A 23,625-nucleotide genomic window follows, 5' to 3' on the forward strand; every position below is an offset into this window, starting at 1 on the left:
GCTAAGCCAAACGGTGCTGTCACTACTATTTTAGTGATTTAAAAGCAACCTGTTTCTTGCAGATTGTCTCGTTACTGAGAATACAGCTGTAAGAAGGTAATATATGAAGTTGAAGCTAACTCTGACAGCTGTAGGGCAGCTAACATTAACTTTAGCTGTCTCCATGAAGCTCCCAGCTAAGCTCCTATAACTTGTGACGCAGCTAGGAAACCAGAACGCGCTAACTAATGATAACTTTAGCATTTGGGCTCGGTGAATGTCGATTTTAAAGTCATGTTAAAACTATTTCCCACCCTTCTACCAATTTCCAGCCGAAGCCTGTCACTCCCCCCTGTACTAACGTTACTCGGTACGTAACGTTAGCTCACAATGCCTTGTGTTTCTCACTCCCGTAACTTTTTGTTCATCAGACGTGACATGAGAAGAGGGAGATTAGCTAACGTTAGCCAACCTATTTATAAAAAAAAAAAAAAATCACATTCTAATTACTGTATATTCAACTTTCGGAATTCGTTCCAACAGCCCTAAGGTAGAGTAGGTCTAGACCACACTATCATTTACAGAGACCCAACAATTCCCCCAAGAGCAACTTTTGGTGGGCGGCCATCTGCCACATATACAGATATACAAAAAATATAGAGTTTATTAGCATCACAGTATCAGGGAGAGGATCTACAGCCAGGCCATACAGAGTAATGGCATACAATACAGCCACTACATGAACCATCAAAAACTCAAACAAATAAAACAAAATAAATTGGATAGGGTTAAACTGCACTAAAAGAGGGACAAGTGTAGAGTTAACCGCCAACACAATTTGTCACAGAATGAAGGCAATTTATAGATAAACCCAACACGGTACACTAGGGCTGTGAGCTTAATCAAATTTGTAATCGTGATTACGATTTTGACTCCTATGGATCACAAAAACTGAGTAATCGAAAAAAAACCAATTGTTTACGCAGTGTTCCCGCTATAAAAATTTGGTCTGCCGCTGAAGGAGCGATTGCCACAGCTCCTTCAGTGTTTTAAAAGAAATGTCATGAAGTCGTAATTACACCAAAGATCCTCTAAACTAAACCGTCTGTGATTACATGACTCTCGCAAAGTCATGGCAACCAAATAATCAACAGCGGCGAAAGCCTTGGCGGCTGATTTACCATGGAAACCGTGTGAAATGTGACAGCTACAGTCACTTGTAAATTAGCGTTATGGGCACTGACTTTGATGAATTTACTGTTTATCAGACCCCAGATGAGACAAGAAGCTAATGTTAGCTAACCCTGCGGTCCCTCTGCCTTTGGCTCCCCGCTGCAGGAGACGTTGTATTCCCCCGATGCGCTGTAACGTTATTCACTTACTCTTTAAAATGGTTTGCAGGTTAGTGGGGATGCATACCACTCAAAACCAACATGAAAAAGCGTAGTAATTTGGCACAATGTTTAGTAATGACAGTAGTATTGGTCATAGTGAGTGAAAATGTGATGTGAGATGCACATTGTGTTATGTATCTGGAATTGTTCATTAGCTGTGTAACGTTATGTGTGATATCTGTAAAGCTGAACCGACTCACAGTAGTAAAACTGATTTTATTCTGATCCAAAGAGTCTTTCTGTGAGAGAGAGGACACTAACATTATATCCTGGAATGTTAATAATTGTAAAATATATGATGCTTCTTAGAAACGATTGCAAAAAATTGCAAACCCCAAAGGTTAATGAGTAATCGTGTTAAATCATTGTGATTTCAATATTGACCAAAATAATCATGATTATATATATTATATATATATTTTTTTCCATAATCACATAGCCATGCGGCACACACGCCACAGTTTTATACACTCAGACTGCCTATTCACAGCACACTAAGGTAGCCTAAGCCACACATGAAACACACACGCTATTTTACATGTCATACGTTTTACACAATGTCCCAACTTCCATTGGAATTGGGGTTTGCAAAATATTAGGGTTGTATTGTTTACCATGGTTATTCATTGATAAGGAAGTACGATAAACACACATTTTTCACCTTAATGGAATGGATGGAGATGGGTCCCAGCGCCAGAGGTGGACTGAGCCTGGAGCTCAGCAGCGGGATGCTAGCAGATAGACCCACTGGATCCTACCTGCCCAGCACCTAATGGCTGACAGACAAAGTTAGCGACTAGCTGGTAAACTTAGGATAGAGGCATTTAGCAGCATAAGAGACAGATATTTATCAGTATTCAACCCAAAACAGAGCTAGAAATGCAACCTAAAATTAATGATTAAGTTTATTTGTTTTTTCTGGATGTGTAAATAAGAAATTGTCTTCAAACCCATTGGTCATAACAATTTTTAAGATCAATGATATGCAAATCCCCCAAGGGCCCAAAAAAAAATCATTTAATACAACGTTAAGCTTCTGCACTTGTGGCAGCACTTCACTCCAAATCCATTGGAGATAATTCACCACCTTCTGACATGAACCATGATATGCTGACCATCATCTAAACCACTTCACAATCAGAGGCAAACCAATGAGTGATGTAGGTCACAGCCTGACCAAGCTACATAACAGAACTATATAGTCTGTACAAATCTGACACGGAATCCTGAGATCACCAAAGAAGACTGGACATCCTTCAATCCTTGGCTGTTTTTCACAATTCTTACCTTGGAAATCAGAAAACAGAATGACAAAGCACAATGGAGTCATCTATTGAGAAAGCGCTTGATAAAGTGCCAAGGATGAAGACAAAGCTTTTGGTCCAGTTATACAAGGCCTAATTGCTCATAGTAACAGCCCCAGTGGCCCATAGTCCCAGATCTGCCCCATCAGGACACCTTGGACTAGTCCAAGTTCATTAAACACTTTTTTACTTTAACAGAGTTAAGAGTCAAAAAGAAAGGTACTGCAGATAGAAAAAGCAACTTTCAAAGTACTGCTAAAAGTTAGAAATCGTAGCTGTGTGCTCATCGACGTTATGGCTAACAGCAATTTTTTGAGGGCTGTTTAGTAATTTATTACTATGTGAAACACTTCTAAAAAAACATATTTCTGACATTCTTTTGATTCCCCTTGAGATAGTTTAAAGACTAACTTTCAAAATGTTCAATGAGCAGTTAAGAGTTTACAGTTTTAAAAGGTCCCCCATATTCACACAGGTGTGTTCAGTGATCCTGGCTGATTCAGGTTTAAGTTTGGCAGATCTTTGATGGGAATTTTGTGAGGTATTTAAATTCCACATACTACTAATACAGAGGTGTGTTTCAGGAGCGGGTAGTATATCAATCACAGATTGGATGGTTCAATCCCCGGCTCCGCCTGTCTTTAAACAAGACCCCGAAACGTGATTGCTTCCAGCCAGGAGGCCAGCACCTTGAATAGTAACTTCACCACCATCGGTGAGTGCTTCAATTTGTGGCACATTACAAAGCACTTTGGGTAAAAGCACTTTATAAATGCAGTTTTATAAATGCGTTTTGGACAAAATGCCCTTCAGTAATAATAATCTCTCTTTGCAAAATATTGCAGCTAACATTAACATTAGCTGTCTCCATGAAGCTCCCAGCTGAGCTTCTATAACTAACGCAGTTAGGAAACAAGAACGAGCCAATTAATGATAACATAAGCATTTGACTTGGTGGATGTCAATTTAAAATTTGTGGTAAATCAGTATTTTCCATCCTTCTTTTTATACCCAGCTGCAGCCTGTCACTACCTCTCTACTACTTGGTCTCTACCGTAGCTCCGTGCCCTAAGATCTCACAATACCTTGTGTTGTTCACTCCCGTTGACTTGTTCATCAGACGTGACAAAAGCATTTGGTTTTCACATGCGTGTAGGCCAAGGCGAGAATGGCGAGATCATAGAAATAATTGTATTTCTTTGGGCGAGATTCACCAACGTTATCCAACACATAAAAAATACACCTTTTGAATAGTAATTCAAGCATTCGATTAGTACTGATTTTTTTTTTTTTACTATTGGAATTATATTCGACTTCTGGAATTCGTTCCAAAAGCCCTACAATGTTCATCCTTTGAGCCAGATTAGTTGAATCATGACTAATGTCTTGTTCCTCCCATCAGACAAAAACTACAGGAAGTAAACTAAAAATGAATTTAACTATTGTTCTGTTGAATACATACTGTATACAGAGACAGAGTGCAATTAGTCCCGCCCACACTGGAGGAAAAAAACAATCGTTCTCCATTGACTTTGTATTGCGTGAAGGTGCCTCCTTGTCAATTCTGTCTGCTAGCAAACAACAGGAAAATACCTTAAAACTGCTGTGTTACTAAGTTTTTTAAGCTAATAAACCGAAAACCTGACCCTTTAAGAAGACAAAAGTGGACACAGGCAATAAGACGTGAGGCATCAGCAGGAAGAATGGGAAATTGGTGGGATCCTTACATGTTACATTTGCAGCAATCATTTTGTCACTAAGTTAAATATCCAAATGTCAGTTTTAGGCTAGCTTTTATTTTGACAGAATGCTACTTGTGTTATAGTGGAATGTGGATAAATCAGAAAGCTATGCAGTATTATGTTTGCAAGAGCCTCACCTTGCTAACACATAGCTAACATTAGCGTACAGCTAACATGTCCTCTCTGCTAGACAGTGGGGCTAAAATAATCATTCGACATGCTTAGATTCAATGTTTTTTGCTAGATACAGACATGTTGTTAGCATTTCAGCCCTGGGTTGCATAGTGGTTTCAATTGTTTTCCTTTTTTTAAATCTGCTGTATCGACTATATTAGTATTAATATTGAATTTTATTTAGATGTAACTGCCAGAGATGGAGGCTTTGCAGCCATTTTGCCACTGGTCTTGTTAGCATTTTTTGTGTGTCATACTTACTGCTTTTGGGGCTAAACAGTACTTGTAAGTGCAGACTAAACCGGTGTACACAAACAGGCAATATGTAGCCCTGCACTGCATGGCCAGATAATAACTTTGTCTTCAGATCTTCAATTCTAAAAAAGAAAAAAGAAATAAATAAGACTTTGAAATTGTTCTTGAGCTGAAGTAACTTTTCCACTTAACACTAAACAAATGCCAGAGAGTCTGTGTTTCTTCAACCAATCAAACAGTTCATCAAACAGCCTAGCATGGAATCTAAAAGAAGGGGTTGTCATCTTTTGTGTGCTTTGGCCAAAGTTTGGTTGCTTCTGAGATGTGAGGACAAAGGTATGTGTGTGTGAAGAAGGCGTCAGGTAAAACATTAGCAAAATGGTTTGATTTAAATGGCAGTGATTCTTAATTGGTCACATCGTGCTATTCACTTTTCTGCTGCTGACGGGAAGAGGCAGAGGACACTAAGTGATAGATGTTATACTTTCCCCTGCTTGTGGTCAAGGCTATAACCTGGGGTGGGATTACTGGTTTCCTAGTAAGCAATTAAGGATTCACTGCTGAGGGGTAAGAACAGGACATTAACCTTTGATCCTTGACCTCTCTGCTGGAGAGGTTTGATGTCACATAACTGAAAGGTGCCGTGTCTGTTTCTCAGAGGACATTTTTATTTCAATTCAGGAGGTTTATGTCTCTAAAACACCCGTAGACAGTTTCTCCTAATCACCTGACAATGTGAAAAATCCTACAAGATGTAAACGTTTTGCTTTTGCTTTCATAAATGCAACATTTTGAATTTAGGATTGTCATTAAGGGGGTGGTTGGTGCTGTTAAAAGCAGTAGGCATTTCTCCTACCCATCTATGCAGTTGTAAAGAGACCTGTTGGCCTACTGACGACGTTTTTCATGAGGAGCAGCTAAAAATAGACGCCATGAATGTTGCTGCAACCATTGGACCGGACAATCGTCGCACACAAACACACATGCACTGGCGTGCTGGTACCATGAATAAACATGGATTTGTTGAGTCGTAGAACGGGCAGAATTGAAAGTAATGGTATATCATGGTTACTAGTGGAGTCACTCATAATATTCATTTGGTTATTCCTTGGCCGTTTTACTTGATGACATTGATGCACAAGCATATGTGTAGCCTATATTTTATGTATTAATAGTGTTCTGCAACTTCTCATGTAATAATATACTTTATTTGTCATTTTGAAACAGCATTTCTTTTTGGGATTTACACAAACATGCATGAAATGTGCAGAGATGTCCGAATGATAGGCCGAGCAGTTAGAGGTTTAGTGTCTTGCTCAAGGGCACCTCGGCAGTGCCCAGGAGGTGAAATGGCACCTCTCCAGCTACCAGTGGACTTGAACCGACTAGCCTCCGGTTCCCAAGCCATGTCTACTGAGCTACCCATGTACTTTAATTCAATATCATAGTGATGTCAGTTTTAAGGAATGATCGCATGACATTTATCTCCTGTAAACATTGTCTGTACGTGGTGTGATGATGATTTCATGAACCGTAAAATCACTACGAGCTTAAATGTTACATACAATTAAAAATGCAGAAGTTAAGTATGTCATAGTTAAATATAGACCACAACACTAAGCTCAGTTTCAGTCAACTAGCATATTTGATCATTATTATATGTCCTGTATGTTCCCAGCTGGCAGTGTGTTAGTAGCTGGAACTTCCATGCTCTGTCTGTGTCTTACACACACACACACACACACACACACACACACACACACACACACACACACACACACACAGCCTAAAGGTGTCTGCTGACAGCCAGCTGCTTCGTTTAAGATTACAGCCTATCTACATTTCAAACGTAGAGCTCACAACTTTATCAGAACAGGTGAACTCAGTCAATGGTGTGATTATATGTAACAGAAAGCAATGCACATGTTTACTGCAGAGCCTAGATGGCAGTTATACAACAGCTACTGACCATTGTAATCTCTCTCTCTCTCTCTCTCTCTCTCTCTCTCTCTCTCTCTCTCTCTCTCTCTACCCTCATGACCCGAGGGATTGCATAAGCAGCCATCTGAATATAGAATGACGGACCGTAATGACTGTTGTACTTAAATCTAATTGGTCCAGAGGCAATACATGAGCCCTATGACCCTGTTGCTTACATCTTTACCACTTATTGTAGATAAAGTGTATTATCTTTACACACACAGACAACAGAAACAGTCAGTCATTTACTGTATAACCTCATTATACAAAAGTGACCTAAACAAAAGTATGGATTATTGGGTGAAAGTCAGTCCTATCTGAGCTTATTCTGTGCATGACTGATCACTAGATTTCATTGTAGATTGCAGTACATCAAATCAAGATAGTTAGATGTGACTATCTGATATGTGCATTGATAAGCTGTCCTAGAAAATGAAGAATGATACAGAGAAACTTCTTCATCAAACTTGTTCGGGGATAAGAAATAAAGCACAGTAGATCAGCCCTAAAAGAGTTTTGTCACACGGCTGACAAGACCATTTTCAGCGTGTAGCTTGCTAGCTCGGAGGTTCTGGTTGTTGTTGTTGTTGTTGTTTACCGAAGCAACCGGAGTTTACAACGGCAACACAAAGAAAGCAGAAGGTGAGGGACATCCGGTGGAACTTCCGGCAGTGCCGGAACTATCCGGTAAATTAACCGTTGTCCATCCAGACTAGTGGAAAGCCAAGGGCAATACTAGATTTGTGTCATATAATTTGTTTATAGGTTAAGTTCATGGGACATAACACATTTTAAATGTAAAAAATGCATACAATATCCATGTAACATACAAATAAGGATATAGTTTATCCACACTACAATTTTAAAGATGCTGAACACCCAGTTGGTGTAAACTAAATACACTGATAGAAGTCTGTGTCATATTTTGAGACATCAAAGGAAGATTGATTGCACAATCAATTGCTTTCCCTTGGCTGCTTTTGGGATTTTGGTAGAAAATCAGCAATCAAACACAGGCCAAAAGTTATTCTAAAGCTCAATTTTGCTGGTGAAATAAAATACAAGCAGCAGGCTAATGTCCCTTTGTCAATTGTTGGCTTAAGCCCCTTTATGACCAGAGATACTTTCCCCAGGGACTAGGAACCTTTTGGGTAACTCATTGGGTTTGAGCGCAGGGACCGGGGTCTAATTTAGGGGCTGAGGACATTTTCCAGGAGCATTTTACCCCCTAAACATACCTGCTCGGTTGGTAGTACTTTATGAAAGTACAGGCTGCAGAGTTTTTTTACCCATGCGACCACCAGCAGGTGATGTTGCTTTTTCATACGTCAGCGGACAGATTTGCATAATCTTCACAGGTAAAGTGGTGCTCATAATTTTATGAACCCATGCTAAAGTTGACTAAAAAGAGGAATAAAAAAAAAAAATCATCTTTTGGAAATTGATCTTAATGCCTTAATTAAAAAAATGAGGAAAAATCCAACCTTTAAGGACACCAATTTTCTTTGTGAATGAATATCGTAAATAAATAAATAAATGTTCTTCCTTAAAATAGAGGGGGCATAAGTAAGTAAGTATGGATCCAGAATACTATGCATCCTGATAAAGTTCCCTTGGCCTTTGGAATTAAAATAGCCCCACATCATCACATACCCTTCACCATACCTAGAGATTGGCATGGGGTACTTTCCATAAGATCATCTCTCAATGCAAATCAAACCAGCTATTATGTTAACTGAAATAAAACCATGCTAATCTCTAGGTATGGTGAAGGGTATGTGATGATGTGGGGCTATTTTAATTCCAAAGATCAAGGGAAATTTATCAGGATGCATAGTATCCTGGATAATATGCATGATTTTTTTATTCGTCTTTTTAGTCAACTTTAGCATGGGTTCATAAACTTATGAGCACCACTGTATCTAGGCAATGGTGGAAACCCAGATAACGGGCTGCAGGAACCTTTCGGTTCCTTGAAAAGTTGTTCCTAAGTTGGACGAAAAGTGGGTGGAAAGGCAGTAGTAGTTCTTTTCAGTGGAATTCAATGACAGCACAAACCTTGACAATGCATTTTCTAGAAGATTTTACTCCTGACTTGAAATGATGTTATCATATTGTTCATGAACACCTTATATTTCTCTTCTTGCAGGCCATGGAAAGAACCACAAGGACGCAGCATCAGTGCGAGCCACACACCCAATCCCTGCTGCCTGTGGGATCTACTACTTTGAAGTCAAGATTGTCAGCAAAGGTCGAGACGGGTAAGGAGATTCTGGAAACATGTTTTATCATTAATTACATTTTTGTGCCTACATGAAAATGATAGCTATTAGCAACAAACAATAAGTCATTATCAAAACGCAATAATTGGACATGAGTCTAATTCATTTCAGTACCATAGCTTTGGCTCTAGGGATAGCAATGTCTTGACAATTTTTGGAAGGATTACTGTGAAAATGGTACAGAAATTAAGAGTTTGCAGAGGATGAATGATAATGTCTTTGCTCATGGTTACCTAACAGCACCACTTGCCCAAAATTCATAACAGGGTACTTCGAAAGCAAAAGTAACAGCATGAGAAAACACACTCCGTTTGTGCTAAGCAATAGCTACACACACACACACACACACACACACACACACACACACACACACACACACATTTTCTGTCTTCCCTGAGATGACTTAAGTCTCATCCCTGCAAAGCATTTACGCTAAATGTTAGCTAAAATGAAAAATGTTAACATGCTAAATTGGTGTATGGGTTGTAGCTGCTGCAGTAGTGAGCCATTTACATGTCCCATTAACTCGAAGAGTACTGGCTGATATTGCCTCCCAACGTACCCCAACAAATAGTAAATTTTTCCTAGATCTGGGCACAAAGAGGATCAAATGCAGGTATAGTTTTCGAAGTTTTGATACTATTATGTTTTGTTATTTCGGTTGATTACGATATCCAGCCCTAATGCTCTTGGTATGGATGTTAATGTGCTGACATGCTTAACATTAAACGCTAAATGGTATCATATTAGCAAGGTCACTTTGCATGTTAAGATGCTAACATTGGTGTGCTATCAATGTTTGTGGTCTCATAGATTTCTACACACCTAGACTATGACAATTTATAGGTCCATTAGGGGTGGAACTGTACACTAATTCACGGTTTGGTATGCACCTCAGTTTTGGGATCATGATTCAATTTTTTTTCCATTTATTTATTTTGAAATGCAAACATTCAACAGTGGCCCATTGACCATAATTCGTACTGTAAAGACCTTTTCACACCGGGGGGTGTTTAATAAAAGGTTTGAATATTCGCGTACGCTTACCTACCATTTCGGTGGGACAGTGAGAGGTTCTTCTGGGGATGCTGCTGAAGCGAGAGAGGAAGTGACGAGAAAGAGCGTTTGGAGCAGAGGAGAGTTAACGTTTAGCGGTGAAGATATCAAGTGAATGTACAGTAGCTAGAGTCTGCAGTTTCAGCACAAATAAGTGCTGCAGCTCCTCAAGATCAACAGAGGTGTCCTGTCTTGTTTCCCCGGCTGCTGAGTGGAGCGACGGGGGTTAGTTTTGGGGCTTCAGCCCCCTGTGCTGTACGACCACAGCCGGGACAATTTTGACAGTAATCGCTTGGGTCACAGTTTGTACTGGACCGAGGAAGTCACATAACGAATGTCCTCTATAGGGTCGCACGATATTGACAAAATGTGATATTGCGATATCGATTATGAATATTGCGATATAGATATTCATTTCGATAATTTTTTAAACATATGTAAAATTACGAAAGTTATGGGAAAACGCATCAAAATAGATTCATAACAAATAAAACAAGTTCTCTTACAACACAAGGTTTATTTATATAAATAATAATTTATTTATTATAACCATCATATTGGACTGGTACAACATGAATAAATAAATAACGACCATGTCTACAGAACAGGACATGTTTTACTGGTTGTGCAGCATAAAATAAATAAATAAAGAGAACAGGACACAACTTTTCTTTTGCTTCTCTGATTCGTTCCGTTTTGTTGTCTCTATCAATTTCTTCACTTACGCTGTCACTCTGTCGAAATATGCACACACACGTGGTACGCAACATAGGTTTTGTCACGTAGTGGACCCGTGCGTTGACGTGTACTAACATGTGCAAGTGGCATGGTAACTGGCCAATGAAAGGATGACCATTATAGCATTTCAAGCGGGCTCTAAATCGAACACAACTAAGCCACACAGCCAACAGACGGGACGCAGCGCTCCAAAATATAAACAAAATATTGCAAATATTGCAACCCCTTTCGATATAATATTGCGCAACGTGATATTGCGATAACGATATTGAGTTGATATATCATGCACTGCTAGTCCTGTACTTGGGGATGAATACACATACCGTTACAGCCCTAGCAGTTTTTCTAGGAAGTGTAGTATACACTGTCAAATTGTCAGAACCAGTACATTTTAATTTCATGTGTATTGTAATGTGTTTTCAGGCTAGTTAGGTTTGTGTGTAGTTCTATGGTTGTATTTTCCTCCATAATGTGTCAAACATTAGAGTGCACTTTCTTTGCTCGTCTTTGTTTCCTGTGGTTGTTTTGGTAAGGTCGGACATCCCTTGCTCACTGTGATGGCTTGTGAATTTGTAAACTTGCTTAAGCAGCATTTCCCTCACCTTGAGTCTACATAAAAACGGCAGTCTTGATATCACTGTTCCAAGTGTATTGCCAAATACAACAGTGCCTCCAAATATGTAACTCACGACCTCTATCAGACTGGTCTCAGTCTTGTTGCCAATATCTGCATCAGCTGTCCGGTTCTCCAAATGTTAGTGCCACGACAGAGAGAGTTGCATCAACAGTGGTAGACATTTAAACTCAACTGCTGTGTCAGGGAAAATTGTGATGTTACAACCCAAAAGGGGTTAAGCAACATGCCATGGCTCATCAAATCTGAGGGACAAAACCCAACTGTTGAAGTTTTATGTTGCTGAAAAATCAAAAGATGCATCCTAACTGCACCAGAGTTATCTCAACATTTGGCCCGTTTAGTTCTAGAAGCAGGAATGAGGCATTGCAAATGTACATCAAAAAAGAACATCCAACAGAGATGCAATGTAGAATAGGGCCTAGGCTTTTCCACCATGTTTTAGTGGTTCAGGGTGATACATTATTTAAAATACTATCAGAGAAATTGTATTTGTAGAGATTGTAAAGCCTTTATTCTACAGGCTCTACAGGCACTACAAAAATGTGCTTCACATCTGGTCTCAACTGATATGTTGACCAGAGCACACTCAGTGTTAACCAAATGTTTCCCCCATGATTACACCAATCCAGTTGGCTCCAAGATAGCAGCCAAAATATGTGACATCATGCACTGTTCCTGAAGTAACTAAATGAATAACTGATTTCAAACTGAATTTTACAGTAAGCCACATTACTGGCCCTTAGCTAAAGCATCTGCTGGGGTTGTTTTGGTTGTTGATTAGTACCAGCAACTCTGCAATTACTTTGCCAGATGCTTAGATTCCTGGCTTTCAAAGGTCAAACCTTTTTGACCTGTCCTCTGCATTGGAACCCCTTCATCCTCCCCAATAAAAGTCTCAGGTTGCATAATATACTGTTTAGTTACACTCCCCAGTTCCAGTTGAGCAGCTCTGTGCAAACAGAACAAAACAGTGGTGTATGTGTAACTACTACGTTAGCTGTAAATAGGAAAGCCTTCCGAATCAACTCAGCTGCTTGATTTGAAACACCAGACAGCAGCAGTGTGATCGTCTGGTTCACTGGACTAGAAGCAGGACTTAACAACATCTTGAATTCATATTTGAGTTGCAACATGAAATAATGACATATACCATATGATGCACTTCACAAAAAAAGTGGACATTCATTTCTTTCTTCATGTCTTTTGTTTCATGACATTACAGTGCAGATAGAAGTGGTATATCAGAAAATACTGCATGAGTAATGCCATGACATGCCACTACAAAACAATCACTGCATGTGTATTTCCAAGTTAGGAACTTGGCTATAAAATTAAAGCAAAATAAACCCAAATATGATATTGACTACTGAACTCAAAAAACACAATGTCAATACTATGGCCTCAGCATGGCCTCAGCATGGAGAAAAGTCTAAATGTGAAATCTCCTCACTTTTTGTGTAAGGAAATATAATTATACTATAACTATTGTGCATTTAAACATTTTCGAGAACAGGATAAAACCAATTCAAGACTTATTTGTGGAAACAAGCCTCTGGGTGGGTGCTTCCCTTATCAGTGGTTTACTGACATTATCAACAAGCTTGGCAATTAGTGCTTATTAGTGCCATTAGTGATTTAAGATGAATGTCCCTTTACAACAGTAAAGTTACTTAGTCCTAGTTACTTATGCCCACTAGTAGTTAGTTTTCATTACTAGCGTATATCGTTTTTTTATTTTCCGATACGTTTAAGTGATACTTTTAAAACGGTGCCAGTGCCTAAACAGTGCCTGAACCAATACTTTTTAAGAAAGTTAAAGAAAAGAAAAAAAAGAAGGGTACTAAACAACAGTCACCGACATTAAAGAACGGCTTGTTTATTGCTAAGGTCAAAATTAAATGATTTAATAATATAGTAATAACTATAACTTATAACAATAACGTATTTCACTAGTAAATTGCTGTTGAACGACAAAAACAACCACCAGATGGGAAAAGGGTATTTTACAATAACTTTGACTGCACCATGAGGCTACAAGTTTCAAGTGAACGCACCGTCTGTGTTGTTTTTCCAACAATGGCAGCTGCACACTGCTTAACGTCCTGCTGTTGGAACCTCTACAGTGAAATACAGTCATACTTTACACTGTTTAGCTGTCAGCATTTAATCCACCTGCTAGCTAACGGTAGACTAACGTTAGCTGCTGTCAAGTGTAGTGTTAACTAGCGTGACATGCGGTAATGTTTCTGTTGCCTGTAACGTCCGTTTCAGAGCATCAGAGAGCAGCGCAGGCATATCAGTGGCACCGAAATGAGGCACCGAAACCCGCGTTGCTATTCGGTCCGGTAGATACCGGTCGTTAAGGCACCGGTGCCGTATTAGCACCGGGTTTCGGTACCCAACCCTATTCATTACATATACTTCTGGCTATAAATTTTAAGTTAACTGCCACCTCTTATTATACTTTGCAGCCCAATAAAACGTATTGGAATATTTTTGGCTTCAATTTAATGTTTAGCCATGGCATACTCCATATTATTCATGTGAATTGCCATTTAATTTTTATATATTACTTTGAGATGTCTTTATTCTGACTAACATTGGCCTTGCCACAGGGACAGATTGGCATGTAAATTACATCAGTAGAATTGCAATGAATAAAGAGCCTATGGAAAAAAACTACTTCCTGTGAGTGGTTGAGACAAAAATATTGCAGTTGCTGTTGTTAGGACATTGTCTTTAAGTGAAAGCCAGGTTGATGACTCACAAATCTCCAATGAATGTTCCAGTGCCTCCTGTCCTTTTTAGAATATCTCTGGGTGCTGCACTCATTTGAGTAATTTCATCACTTTGGTAGTCTATGTCGACGACGTTTCATTTACGGGACCATTCCGGTGCCGCTGGAGGTTCTGCCGGATGTCCCTCATTTTCGCAAATTATGTTTATCTTTTTCTGGAGTAAAATTCTCATCACACACTTGACAGCCATTTTAATTCCAGAGCTCGCCTCCCTACGTGCACATGTTCCACCAAAACAAGTTCCTTCTCAAGGCTATTTTGCAGAGGCACCGCCCAAGACAATTGTGACTGTGATTGGTTTACAGAAATGCCAATAAACCAGAGCACTTTTTGTGTCCTGTGGAGTTAGTTGTTGTTATCACTTTGGTAACACTTATCAGAAAAACATTTTTAGCCATGCTAGTGGATTAAAGAATGGCAATATTGGTCTATCCCTCTGCCACTCTACTACTTTGATCCAGACTGAAATAATTCAACATGGATTGCCATATTTTGTACAAGCATGCGCCAACAGCATGCCAATTCTTTTCTCCAGTAAAATTGACTCAAAACATTGCTCAAAGCACGGGTTGAGTACAGACTAACAGAGCTGATAGCATTGCAGAAAACTATGGAGGGATTTAAGGGCCGTAACTAAATCAATTAATGCAGAAATAAATCTATAATTATATAATTAAATGTATAAATGTGTATACATTTATTTATAGCTTTATTTATATTTTTATACTTTTAGTTATACTTTAATCTTTTATTTATTTATTTATTTATACTGTTATACTTTTATTTATCCATAGCGTAACTTCAGCCATCAAAAGTCAGGGGGCGGGCTCTGCCCTGTGATTGGTTGTTGAACCTGAATGTACTGCTTTTGTCTAATTCAAGATGGCTGCCCTACCCATAGCCCATACCTGAAACTGGTTGCAAGTGTGGCACATAGTGTATTTTGCGCTGACACTTATTTTTACACAGTATGTATTATTTAACTTTTAATGACCGATCCCATTTCATTTATTTGTTATGTGAGTACAAACACACAAGCAGCTGTCACATGTTGCCATAGCAACTCCTCACATTCTGAGTGGAGATCGTGTGATTTCCCAAATTGAATAAATACCGCACAATTAACCGCTTAATCTCGTTATAACTAAGATATCTGCTGTAATTTTTCCATGGATAGATGTAGCTACTATACGTCCGTGAACTTCAAGCACCAGAGACAATTTCCGGTTCCTGCTTAGTCAGCCAGTCAACTTAAGCTAACGTACTAATATATCTGCATAAAAAATATTTTTTTCCATTGACAGATTTAGCTCCTGTATGTCCGTGAACTAGACATGTAGCAGCTATTTTTAACATAGCGCCCTGTCAGCGACACAGCTGATGGGATCCAAACATTTCCAGAGTGTTGTAACAAATATAGCGTTTAATCCGATGAATCACTTTATATAAATATGTTACTTTTTGTCTGTTCCAGTGTTGTTCCTGATTTTATTTTCATGAATACAAATGTTTCAAAACCAGTTTTTGATTCAACTCCGTTATGTTGACATGGAAATGGCAGAGTAATATTTTTAGTGATGAGCCTGTGGTGTGCTCAAATGGCTCTGTGTGTGCTATCATTTTAATTTGAGCACGTTCTAAATGTCTAGTTTGACAATAAGATTGCCTGGTCTGATCTGCTTGTTGTATAATAACAACATTCCCAATTAATAATAAAATAACAGTCATTTAAAAAAAGAACATATTGCACATATTTTGAATTGTATGCCTCCCCCCCCCCGAATCTCTATTTGCTGGATGGTAGCATTACAGTGCAAACCCAACTCATAGCTCGATCCAAGAGAGCTCGATTGACTAGATGAGCCTGCATGGTTTGAAATACGTTCATTAACCAATCAGAAGCTTTAACCCACCCCCTGACCTTTGATGACTGAAGTTGACAGATTTATTTTTATCGTGGAGCAAGTTACGCTATGGATAAATACAACTATAAAAATATATACAATTTTAGACATTTAATTATACATTTATGTATGTATGTATTTATTTATTTAGTTATATACCTTTAGACCCTCCATAGAAAACTCCTTGTCTTGCTTTATTATGCCAGACAGACTAATGAAATCATCCCTAGATGAACAGTTGCTGAAGTGACAATGACTTCTTGTCCCACCCTTAGTTCAGTTATTTACTTCCAGTTGATTGATGTGACACCAATGTCTTTTTCCTCCCTTTTACATCCTAGAAGTAATTGAGGAAAAAGCAGGAAACTTGTGAATAAGGCCATCCATTCGGCTTAGATAAGAAATAATTTATTGCTGGGATGATACCAGTATTCGCAAAGTGTGCTGAGACTATGCCACACCCATACAATGTTGATGACTCGTTCAATTAAGAAAAATGTTTTTTTTGCTGTGCTTTCGTAAGCTATGCTTTAGATATGAAAGGATATCAAAGACAGTATATTTAAAGTTGCCTCTGCCTGACACTCATCAAAGTATGATCTGAATATTTTTCAACGTTAACCTGAGAAAACGCCTAAGCATTGATACTCTGGGGTGATTACAAATATGGTGAAACGTGGGTGCATGCTATAATGCGTAAAATCTACTACAGTTTGAATTCTTCTTCTCTTGTTGTATGCAGGTACATGGGCATCGGCCTGTCTGCCCAGGGAGTCAACATGAACAGACTGCCTGGTGAGTAATGTGTGAATGATGTCACCATGACATAAACAGTATGGAGTTGGATGATGGACAGATTTGTTAGATAGGTCGATGCTGAAAATAAGGATACAATGGATACAAGGATAAGGATAATAAGGATACAGGTTAGAACAACAGGACGGAGTCTGTGTTTGGAGCAATCAACGACATGGGGCCAAATAAGGATTCCCAAGGTTTCTCAACATGAACAGAGTGTATGGCGAGTCCTTAATCATGCCATTGTCTCACTGGGCCAAAGCCAGAATTACAAACATTTAACTGTCTGATTGAACCAGTGCTTTGTTTAGTTTTGGTTACACGCAGGACAGTCTGAGCAGCTCTGGAGTGGCTGGCCAAAACCTTGACCCTGAATGTTATTGGCCCAACTTCCAAGCCCTCGGACCCCATTGGTTCAGATTACAATCAAGCATCGACAGTGCTGTATGGTTGGTTTACTTTAAAATGTACATAACTAAATAGGGAGGTCTTGTTCAACAATTAAAAAGATTGATTATTAGCGCTTGGGGGAGTGGGGAGAGATAGTGTGGATGGAAAATGTTTATCCACGAGGTAAATATAGATGAAAGGAATGAAGAAGTGCCAAGAAATGGATTTTGTAAATAAGTGAAAGAAGCAACATTTATGAGATTTGGGGATGAAAGTGGGAGGAGAGGAGGACGTGTGTCATTGCATAGTAATTGGATGTGACATGTGGATTGCGTCCGAACAGTCTTGACAGCTGCAGAAAGAACATGTCAGGACATGTCACTGAACAGTCTATGGATCAGTGACAAATGATGTTGACTTGGGCTTGCAGTCTGACCTTAGTCTAATCTGACTTAAACAAACAATGCTTCTCACTTTGTAATGGTAGACTGCTCAAACAGTATTTTCCATAAAACATAATTTTGTGCCCGAGCCTTAGCCAACACCAAACTATATGGATTTATTACACGGCTTGGTTGAACTCGACGACATTCTGCTGTCTGCTAGTTCTTTGATAACAGACAGCTGCTAAGAATAACACACCGTTGCCATGCATAGCAGAGCGTCGCCATGGACGCAGTTCTGATCACTCTGGAGGACAGCTATCAATCCGCTGAAAGAAGTCTGGTTAATTTATCAGCTGTGGCAAAAAGTGGGGAAAAGTGGAGCAACGCCTGTCCTCCAATACAGGCAATGACAGCAGATGTGGTGAACCCCTTCAGGCTGAGTCAAGACGTCCCGATCACCCTGTCGGGGTTGTATTCACTATAACGACCGCCTCGCTCTACATTATCCCTTACGTAATATGCATTCTTCTATACGGGATATTTGTGTGAATGTGTTTCTCACATATCCAAGGGTGTCATCATCACAAGCAAAAGCAAGTGGTGCTTTTGCATGATTCTTTGTGCAGAAAACTCAGATCTGTTGATTGAGTCGATTAGTCGGCAAAATGGTATGAGTGTTAGTCAACTAAGAATTTCTTTAATCGATGACAGCCCTACATTGGACACTCCCAGCTTGGTAAACTCCCACATTTTTTCAAACTCGATAACCCAGTGTGTCTTTCTCATATAAATTAGTTTTCTCCACGCCCAAATTGAGATAACCCAGACCATGATCACTGCCAGGATCTAGGGAACTGTGTCCCAACCGGCAGCGGCAGGTGGCCGCCCACCAAGAGTCAGGGTCTGTCCGAAGTTTCTGCCGGATAAAAGGAAGTTTTTCCTCGCCACTGTCTGGGGTGACTATCTGTAAAGTGTCCTGAGATAACTCCTGTTGTGATTTGACACTAGAAATAAAATTGAATTGAATTGAATTGAAGAAAGGTGCTACTACAAAGATTTTAAAGAAAACAAGACTCCCAACGATCATCCAAGCCTTTGTCTACTGACACATTTATTTTGTGCTGGGCACTGACTATCTGTAAGTTATTTGCCAATAAAATGGCAATGCAGACTGTCACATAATTGTGTCATTTACATTGCTGTGAGTTGAAAATGGATTTGGAAAAAAAAGTCTTTTACTTTTTCACTGTGAATATGTCTCTTTGTATCTCTTTCCTGTGCAACCTCCCTGTCCACCATGTCCCTATACACTCAGCAACACCCCTCCCCATACACATACAATGACATCTGTGAATGGTTCAGCGATCTCTGATGACAAGGGAGGAAGCATAGTAGCCATATAGCAGCCTAGAGCCTGTATAAAGCCCCTTGCCTCTTCCAACCAATCAGACCACTCCTCTGCTCTGACCAACCACATTCTGGCTTTGGCCATTTGACCTGCTTATTGACTAGTCAAGATCTGTCCGGGGGCCGAGGTTTGTGGAATGCTGTGGACACTAGGGCAGCCAGTTCAGCAGACTCTAGAAACACACACACACACACACACACACACACACACACACACACACACACACACACACACACACACACAAAGATCATTCATTCTCCTTTCTTCTTGATTCACGTGTCAAATGTCACACAAAGTTGCGTGGATGAGTGTTTTTTCCAAACCTGCTCACACATATTATATTAGATAAATATTTATGGTTGCTAGGTTTCCACTACAGATGGTCTGTAGCCGTGGTAGACAGATTACTGTTGATTGCCTTAACTCTAACTGACTCATTGTGTTTGTGTGCCAGTGTGTGTGTGTGTTTGTCCTGAACTCTGTGGATTTATCTGTGTGTGTCCTGGACTGACTGATTGCGTCTCTAAATGTGTACTTGTTTGTGTCCATGCCCACTCGCCTGTGTGTGTTTGTGCACTTTTATGTCCATCTGCATGCACTGTATGTGTTGATGAATTATTTGTATCCACCCCTCAAAGTGATCAATGCTGCTTCACCAATAGACCATACCTAAAATAGAAGTATTTTAAACTAAGTAAAGTGCTACAGTCTATAGTGTGATAGAACGATAAAATCCGAGCGGCAGTTGTGATTGTATTTAGCCGCTACAGAGTTCCGGGAAGCCGGCTACCAGCGGCAGTTGTTTAGATGGCAAGAGGTGACCGCCAGATGACGGTCCTTTCAGGGGCCGTGGTAGTGGAGTTAAGCCAGAAAAAGTGAGTGTCATGCAGCGATGACAGTTATGTTTAGCCACCAAAACGACTCCTTAAGTTTAGGAAAAAGATTGTTGTTTGGATTAAAACACTCCCGAGGAACGAACGAGCCTCTCCTGGGTGAAAGTCTTTTGTTTTTGCCGCAAAGTGAACCCCGCTCTCCGGCTTAAACGCGCTGTGTTTTATGTTGACACCACGTTGTGCTATTTCATGTTGAGTCACTTTCCATTGAATATTGAAGTTCATAATTAAGTGTTTTGGCATGCCTGGCCAAGTGGCACTATATCCATGGTATTGAAAGGGGGATTTCATTCTTGCATGTTTTGTTTTGTTGTGCATAATCTGTTTTTTTCACAAATCGCACCCTGTATATACAGTATGTGTGCGTGTGTCCCTTAAAAGTAAAACGTTCTCCACTGCTGACCTCTGTGTCTGATCCTGCTGTGGAGGCCTGCCCATTTCATTAGCATGTTGGAGCAGTGAGCCTGGCTTTAGAGGCAATATCCCTGTCAGCAGATTAATCTAATACCTTAACACACACACACACACACACACACACACACACACACACACACACACACACACACATAGAAGTATATACGGATATGCACAAAAGAATGCATGAGGAGACGACACAGTATGCGCTCAAGTTAAAAGATACACACCAGTGCACATGACATAGACACAAAAACAAATTCACACATTTGGCTTATACAGACTCACAGATACTGTACTACTCATACAAGTACGCATCTAATATCTCAGCTCACCCACGACCTACTTTTACTAACCCCGCTTTGCTTTTTGGCAACGACAGACAAGCTGTGATTGAAGAGAGACACTGATGGAGCAGCAGTGAACTGAAGCTGAACGCTGTCGGGTTCCGGCCCCTTTCAGCTCGGTCAGTTCAGGAAGAGGAATCCCAGCAAAACTTGACTAGTGTAAAATTTAAGGCATAACAAGCCTGTCATCCAAATAACTAATCATAAATGTAGTTGTTTCCTCTCGCTGTAGGGGAGTCCTGCGCTGTTGTCAACTCTTTGCTGTACTGAAGTCACAATGATATGATCTTTCTAGACCCAGTCTGTATGTTTTACTAGACATTAGACAGCTGGTTTAGATTCACTGGACCGATCTATCTTGTTTTCTCTGTTAGATTACATTCAAAGAAATACAAAGTAATTTCTGTTCTGCTCTAAAACGCTATTTCCGAGATTGTATTTTAGCTTTGGGGGGCATACAGGAATTGGTCTGGTGTCCGTATATTTATCTTGGATAGGCAGAGTACTGAACACGTAACCCTGTAGAGATTGCTTACCAGCTGTTTAAGAGAGTGGCGTGAGACACACACACACACACACACACACACACACACGCACACACGCACGCACGCCATAAAGGCTATTTGAGGTCAGATTACACATTGGCTATTCTGCATGTTCATATTGTAGTTAGTAGCGCGGAGAACATACTTCTCCTCCTCATTTTTGAAGGCCTTGGAAACCACAACCTTATTTTCAAAACCTGAAGGGTATGCAGATTGTTTATGCAATGCTGTAGTGGGTTTGACGTTTCCTATTGTGAAATCCTAAGGAAACTTATATCTTATACTTGAAATATGTGGCAACACTTTACTTTATGGGTCTGTAATGTCCTAATCATTTCTAGTTTCCTAGAAAGAACTATGTATGTATAATTGGAACATTTAATCTCCATATATATATGTTGAATTGTATGCTTAATTGTATTGTAGTAATTGCTTTCTTGCTGAGAGTTAGATGAGAATACACACCACTCGCATGTCTGTACGATAAATATAAAGCTAGAGCTAGGAGATGCTTAGCTTAGCTTAGCTTCGCATGAAGACTGGAAACACAGCTAGCCGGCTTTAAGTAAAAAGTAAAAAAATCGGACTACCAGCACCTCTAAGGCTCACTAATGAACATGTTGTATCTTATTCATTAAAGATATTTCTTTGACGGACCAATTGACTTATTTTTTTTAGTGATTTTGAGCATTTTCTCCTTGTGAAATACTTCAACCTCTTTAGGCATGCAAAAAATCTGTCAAATACCTGAAAGAAAACATACTCTCATGTCCACACTGAGGCCGTAACCTTTGATGAGGGGGTCACAGACACATTCTGCTTCCTTTTATAATGGGATTAGCCTAGAAGCCAAAAAGCTTTTGTGAACCACTGCTTTTAGGTTACACTAACACCTGATGTTAACTAACTGGAATTCAAACGATAGGCATTTTTTCACATACAAAATTGTGTCTCAGTGGGAAAAGCACAGGTGTAAAAAATAAATGAATGATATCTGAATTCAATTTAGCTGCTTCAGAGTCCTGGTATTGTTCATTCTGTCTCAGGGTCATTGTTAATGTTATTAGATAGGGCTGTTGTTATTAGTTACACCTGTGCTTTTCCTACAAGGACAAGTCAAATTATTTGCTGTAAAGAGAGAACTATTGAACACTGTCTTTTTTTCATTTGTACTAAATTACATCTATCTCCAGTAGGGCTGCAACTAACGATTATTTTCATAGTCGATTAATCTGTCGATTATTTTCTCCATTAATCGATTAGTTGTTTTAATTATAATAATGTCAAAACATGGTGAAAAATGTGGATCAGTGTTTCCCAAAGCCTAAGATGACGTCCTCAAATGTCTTGTTTTGTCCAAAACTCAAAGATATTAAGTTTACTGTCACAAAGGAGAGAAGAAACTAGAAGATATTCACATTTAACAAGCTGGAATCAGAGAAATCTTATTTTTTTTTAATAAAAAAATGACTCAAACGATTAATCGATTATCATAATAGTTGGCGATTCATTTAATAGTTGACAACTAATCGATTCATCGATTCATCGTTGCACCTCTAATCTCCAGAAAACCTCCTTTGAGGGAAATTACTTACCAAATACGTATACTGAGCGGTATACTGAATAATGTTTTTTTACTCTACAGCTGCAGTAAGCTAACAGTCAGGTTGAATAAATAAGACACAGTTACATACACATACATCAGTACCAGCAGGAACAAGAAATTAGGGAGTTTAATGAGCAAATCATGACATCCTCTTCTTCCTTCCTCTGTATTCTCTGTTCAGCCTCCTGAGCTGCTGTTCCTGTTGGCAGTGACTCACCAGTTTCTTTACGTAGACAAGATCCTCCTGCTGGTCATACACAGTACTGCACTGTGTGTGTGTGTGTGTGTGTGTGTGTGTGTGTGTGTTTTCATGAGACGCCCTGCAGGCAGTGTTAGTCAGATGGGAAAATCTGAGCAGCAGAAGTCAATGAGTAACTGTCTCCCCTCCTTCAGCAGCAACTACTGTTAAGAGTGGCTTCGAGCAAGTCACTTCACCTCAGATGCTCCTGTGGATTCACAAACTGTTTATACTGAGCAGCATGATGTGTGCACTGTGCAGCGTTAGACTGAATAGGAAGCACACTAATGCTGTAAAACAACATGCATACTGATCAACCTTTTCCAGTGTTGTTAGTCATATGGGGTTTTTCAAAAT

At 39.5% G+C, this 23,625-nt stretch overlaps 1 protein-coding gene across 1 annotated transcript in view; it reads left to right on the forward strand.

The window, feature by feature from the left end:
* The window catches only part of ranbp10 (RAN binding protein 10), a 50,049-nt gene that overhangs the window by 3,819 nt on the left and 22,605 nt on the right, over positions 1-23,625 (forward strand). The window contains exons 2-3 of the mRNA XM_031310245.2: positions 8,978-9,089; positions 16,986-17,038. Coding sequence (XP_031166105.1) covers positions 8,978-9,089; positions 16,986-17,038 — 165 coding nt within the window. The remainder of the gene's footprint in view (positions 1-8,977; positions 9,090-16,985; positions 17,039-23,625) is intronic.

Source organism: Sander lucioperca, chromosome 7 (genome assembly GCF_008315115.2).
Source record: "Sander lucioperca isolate FBNREF2018 chromosome 7, SLUC_FBN_1.2, whole genome shotgun sequence".
NCBI classification, from domain to species: Eukaryota; Metazoa; Chordata; class Actinopteri; order Perciformes; family Percidae; genus Sander; species Sander lucioperca.